At 36.9% G+C, this 6,000-nt stretch overlaps 1 protein-coding gene and 1 non-coding gene across 2 annotated transcripts; one reads left to right on the top strand and one right to left on the bottom strand.

Annotated features, from left to right (window-relative positions):
* Positions 1 to 2,926: 2,926 nt before the first annotated feature.
* On the bottom strand, positions 2,927 to 4,935 carry LOC123197479. The gene is made up of 3 exons (XM_044611801.1): positions 4,348 to 4,935; positions 4,052 to 4,272; positions 2,927 to 4,007 (listed from the first exon to the last, which is right to left on the bottom strand). Exons 1-3 carry the CDS (start codon positions 4,933 to 4,935, stop codon positions 2,927 to 2,929), a joined length of 1,890 nt encoding a protein of 629 aa, XP_044467736.1.
* Positions 4,936 to 5,149: 214 nt separating this feature from the next.
* On the top strand, positions 5,150 to 5,256 carry LOC123198451. Its single transcript, XR_006498033.1, has one exon. It is a non-coding gene; the product is annotated as a small nucleolar RNA R71 (small nucleolar RNA).
* The last annotated feature ends 744 nt before the right edge of the window (positions 5,257 to 6,000 follow it).

The raw sequence follows: 6,000 nt of genomic DNA, 5'->3' as shown, positions 1-6,000 counted from the left end.
ATTATCCTCAATGTTTATTCAACATGTAATAAAGAAAACATAACTAAACATGGATAAGAGAAGAAGAAAAAGATGAAAACTCCCTAGCTCAGTATAAGCTCATGTGATGAAATTGGATGAAAATGCAAACATTGTCCCTTTTAACTTGAAAATACTCTTCATGTCCATACTTGTACTCCAATTGCTAGACATTCCAAAATCAACCTGAAATAAACAAAAAGAACAATTTTAAACTAAATGTGGGGAAAATTATTTATCAACAAACTAAAAGAAAATTCTTTAAGAGAAGAAAAACTTGGGTTGCCTTCCAAGAGCGCTAATTTATGGTCTTTAGCTTGACCAATTGTGAGACTTAAGTTGGGGGATTGGACAGTGGTTGAGACACCTCCACCTTCACTTGGTCACCAACAAAATATGGCTTCAACCTCTGCCCATTGACCTTAAATGTTCCAGAATTTTCACTCCACACCTTAATAGCCCTATGAGGAAATACCTTTAAGATTTTAAAAGGACCGGACCACCTTTACTTAAGTTTTCCTGGAAAAAGCCTTAGTCTTGAGTTGAAAAACAACACTTGATCACCTTCTTTGAAGTCTTTCTTTAAAATATGCTTATCATGCCACCTTTTGGTTCTTTCTTTGTATATTTTGGCATTCTCATAGGCGTCCAATCTAAACTCTTCTAACTCATTTAATTGGAGGAGACGTTTTTCACCGGCTATCTTTAAATCAAAGTTCAGAAACTTAGTAGCCCAATAAGCTCGATGCTCTAACTCCACTGGAAGATGACAAGACTTATCGTAGACAAGGCGAAAAGGGGATGTACCAATGGGAGTTTTAAAGGCTGTGCGGTATGCCCAAAGCACATCATCCAATCTCAAACTCCAATCTTTCCTTAAAGCACTTACGGTTTTCTCAAGTATGTTCTTGATCTCCTTATTAGAAATCTCAACTTGCCCGCTAGTTTGAGGGTGGTATGGTGTTGCAACTTTATGGGTAACTCCGTATTTCTTTAATAATTGCCCAAATAGGTGATTACAAAAGTGAGAATCACCATCACTAATAATAGCTCATGGAGTCCCAAATCTTGTGAAGATATATTTCTTTAAGAACCTCACCACAACCCTAGCATCATTAGATGGACTTGCTAGTGCCTCAACCCATTTAGAAACATAATCTACAACAACTAAGATATATTTATTCCTATAAGACATAGGAAATGGCCCCATGAAGTCAATGCTCCACACATCAAAAATTTCAATCTCAAGTATACTGTTCAAAGGCATTTCATTCCTCCTTGAAATGTTTCCAGTTCTTTGGCACCTATCACATGTTAAAACAAATTTCCTCGCATCTTGAAAAATAGTTGGCCAATAGAACCCACATTGGAGCACCTTAGCTGCTGTCTTAGTGGCACTAAAATGACCTCCACATTCAAGAGAATGACAATGGGTTAGAACACTTTCCATCTCATCTTATGGTAAGCATCGTTGCACAATCCTATCAAAACATCTTTTGTAAAGCAGTGACTCTTCCCAATAGTAGTTTTTCACCTCCCACAAGAACTTTTTCTTTTGTTGGTGATTCATCTCTGGTGGTAATACACCATACACAAGATAATTCACATAATCTGCATACCATGGTACAACCCAATGAGATATCTCTAAAAGTTGTTCGTTTGGAAAAGAGTCATCAATAAGTAGACTTTTGTCAAAACCTCTATACTTATCTTGCTCCAAATGGGACAAATGATCAGCAACAACATTTTCTATTCTCTTTTTATCCTTGATCTCTAAGTCAAACTCTTGAAGAAGCAATATCTATCTAATCAACCTCGGTTTTGAATCTTTTTTATTTAGGAGATATTTAATGGCTGAATGATCTGTATAGACTATGACCTTAGACCCCACTAAATAAGACCTGAACTTATCAAAAGCAAACACAACTACAAGAAGTTCTTTCTCAGTGGTGGCATAATTAACTTGTGCTTCATTCAAAGTGTGACTAGCGTAGTAAATTGCATAAACCTTTTTGTCTTTCCTTTGCCCCAAAACTGCCCCTACCACGAAGTCACTAGCATCACACATTACTTCAAAAGGTAAACTCCAATCTGGTGGTTGCATAATGGGGGCTGAAATCAATGCGTCTTTTAACCTGAAAAAAGAATCAAGACAATGTTGGTCAAAGTTAAAAGGAACATCTTTAGCAAGTAAATTAGACAAAGGTCTAGCAATTTTTGAAAAATCCTTAATGAAACGCTTATAGAATCCAGCATGGCCAAGAAAACTCCAAACTCCTTTTACTGATATTGGTGGAGGCATCTTCTCAATTACTTCTACTTTTGCTTTGTCTACTTCAATCCCTCTTTGTGAGACTCTATGCCCAAGAACTATCCCTTCTTTCACCATAAAATGGCATTTCTCCCAATTAAGCACTAAATTGACTTCTTCGCACCTCTGTAAAACCTTAGATAAGTTAAGCAAACAATCATCAAAGGATGTTCCATACACAGAAAAATCATCCATAAACACTTCCATAATTCACTCAACAAAATCAGAAAATATAGACATCATACATCTTTAAAAGGTAGCAGGTACATTGCAAAAACCAAAAGGCATACGCCTATAGGCAAATGTGTCATAAGGGCATGCGAATGTGGTCTTTTCTTGGTCTTCCAGGTGAATGGGGATTTGAAAGAATCCCGAATACCCATCTAGATAGCAAAAGTAAGAATAGTTTGCTAGTCTCTCCAAAACTTGATCAATGAAAGGAAGGGGAAAGTGATCTTTACGGGTGGCACTATTAAGCTTTCTATAATCAATACACATCCTCCACCCTGTGACTATCCTAGTTGGTATTAAATCATTATTCTCATTCTTGACAACAGTCATACCCCCTTTCTTTGGTACCACATGTACTGGACTTACCTATGAGCTATTAGAAATGGGATAAATAATCCCTGCATCCAACAATTTAATGACTTCATTTCTCACTACCTCTTTCATGATAAGATTCAATTTTCTTTGATGTTCAATGGTAGGTTTGAAATCATCAAGCATATGGATGCGATGCATGCAAATGGTAGGGCTTATTCCCTTGATATCATAAATGTTATAACCAATGATTTTTCTATATGCTCTAAGTTCCCTAAGCAACTTATCTTCTTGGTCATCATTTAATTCAACATTTATAATCACAGGATAAGTAGAATTAGGGCGAAGAAAAGCATACCTCAAATTAGCAGGAAGTGGTTTAAGATCTATCTTAGTTGCATCTTCCGCTTTAAGAGAAAGAAGAGAACGGTTACCTGTCTCGAGTTCTTCATACTTGAAATTCAAAATGGGAGTAGCCTTAGGATTTGCTTCCATAAGCTGAGCATAAGCTGCAATTTCCATATTTTCATCTTTGATTAAAGTTCCGTGAATAATGCATGACTCGAGTGGATCCTCAGGGTATTTCTTGATAAAGACTTCTTTCACGCAATCATCAATAATGTCAACCCTACAACAAGAATTCACAATATTAGGTTGCTTTGACATTCGAAAAACATTGAACTCTACTTTCTCTTCTGTAATCTCAAAAGTGAGTTTTCCATTTTTAACATCAATGATTGCTCCTGCTGTGGCTAAGAATGGTCTTCCCAGAATAAGAGGAACTTGAATATCCTCTTCTATTTCCAAAACCATAAAGTCTATAGGGATATAAAATTTTCCAACTTTAATTAGCACATTTTCCATTATCGCTGAAGGATACTTTATGGATCTATCTGCCAATTGCAAGGTCACTGTTGTAGGTTTTAATTCTCCGAGCTCCAATCTCCTGCAAATAGATAAAGACAATAGACTTATACTTGCACCAAGATCACATAAAGCTTTTTCAAAAGATTCTTTACCAACTACACAAGGAATAGAAAAACTCCCTGGATCCTTAAGCTTTGGTGGCAACTTATTTTGTAAAATGGCACTGCATTCCTCTGAAAGAGCCACCATTTCAAATTCTTCAAGTTTCCTTTTATTTGAGAGGATATCTTTGAAAACTTAGCATACGCCGACATTTGAGTTATAGCCTCCATAAGAGGAACATTGAGATGTATCTGCTTGAAAACATCCAAAAACTTTCCAAACTGTTGATCAAGCTTTGCCTTTTGGAACCTTTGAGGAAAAGGCAAAGGTGTTGAATATGTTTTTGATGGAACTTGCTTTTCAGGGGCTTCTTGGATATTTCCCTCAACCTTTTTCTCTAATGTATCTTCTTCACTAGACTTTTCAACGTCCTTTTACTCATCAAGCTCATTTTCAACCTTGCTTATAGGTTCACCTAATTGTTTACCACTCCTGGTGACAATTGCCTTACAATGCTCCCTTGGATTTTGAGGTTGGCTAGGTAGCTTTTCCATTTCCCTAGAATTGGAAGTACTTGCTTGTTGCCCCAATTGTACTTCAAGCATCTTATTATGTGTGGCCAATTGATCCACCTTAGCAGTAAGTTGTCTAATTGCTTCATCTTGAGCATTGGCCTTTTGTTTTTGGGCAAGAATGAAATTCGCTATCATCAATTCTAGATTTGATTTTTGCTCTTGAGGAGGCTGAGGATGATGTAAAGGTTGGGGGTTAGTGTTTCTAGCTTGGAACCTTGGAGGTGGCTGCCTAAAATTCTGGTTTGGGTTTGAAGTATTGGCTTGGTTTGACCATGCAAAGTTTGGGTGGTTCCTCCAACCTGGGTTATATGTATTTGAGTAAGGATTACCCTGTCTCCTTTGGTTGTAATTGAGAAAATTAACTTGCTCATTTGTAGGCTCATGTGCATAGTGGGTACCCATTTGGTATTCAAAGTTTGCATGATCCCCTCCACAATTCTCACAACTAGAAGTTCTTACAACCTTCATATCTAATCTCTCAAATTTCTTTGTCAATGCATCCAACTTAGCATTCACCATAGTAATTCCATCCACTTTATGTACTTCCAAATGTCTTCTTTGACTAGCTCTATCATTAGGCCATCAACAACTGTTGGAAGCCATTTCTTCAATCAAGTGCAAAGCCACGTTGGATGTTTTACCCATTAATGACCCATTAGTAGCTGCATCCAAAATACTCTTCAAAGAGTGAGAAAGACCATTATAGAAAGTTTGAACAACTAGCCAGTCAGACAGACCATGATGGGGGCATTGTCTCTGTAGATCTTTGAACCTTTCCCAAGCTTCATATAAAAACTCATCATCCTTTTGGTAAAAAGTTGCAATCTCATTTTTCAATTTAACCGTTTTACCAGGAGGAAAATATTTTGCAAGGAAAGCTTCAGAAAGTGCTTGCCAAGTAGTGAATGTACCAAGTGCCTTAGAATCCAACCAAGATGTTGCCCTATCCTTCAAAGAAAATGGAAATAGCCTCAATTTGATTGCATCTTCAGAAACCCCATTTATTTTGAAGGTGTCACATATTTGAGAGAAACGTGACAAGTGGACATGTGGATCTTCATTTTCTAACCCTCCAAATTGGTTTTGTTACACCATCTGAACAATAGAAGGTTTAATCTCAAAATTGTTAGCACCCACAGTGGGCCTCACTACACTAGAATAACCATCATGTGCAGTAGGTACAACATAATCACGAAGAGCTTGCTGATTGTTGATGTTCTCTTCCATGGCAACTTTTTGTCTTACTCGTCTTTCTCTTCTACGTCTTCTAAAGGTTCTCTCAATTTCTGGGTCAAAATCCAATAATTCTGGATTTTGAGATCTGGTCATAACCCAATAGAGTACCTACAAAGAAAGAACAAAGACAACTAGAAATCAAATGGAACAAAAATAAAATAAAACAAAATAAAACTCTAGTCTAGCCAAACTACAAATTATACTAATATCAACAAAGCACCAATCCCCGACAACGGTGCCAAAAACTTGTTGCCAATGGCTCACAAGTATACGAATCAATCAAGTAATATAGAAAGATGTCGGTCCCACAGAGATTGGTTGTCGAATACTAGCTTGTTTTGTAGTTTA

The sequence above is a fragment of the Mangifera indica genome, chromosome 15, assembly GCF_011075055.1.
Source record: "Mangifera indica cultivar Alphonso chromosome 15, CATAS_Mindica_2.1, whole genome shotgun sequence".
NCBI lineage: Eukaryota > Viridiplantae > Streptophyta > Magnoliopsida > Sapindales > Anacardiaceae > Mangifera > Mangifera indica.
Note: the sequence above shows the minus strand (reverse complement) of the source record. Positions and strands in the feature narration are given on the sequence as shown.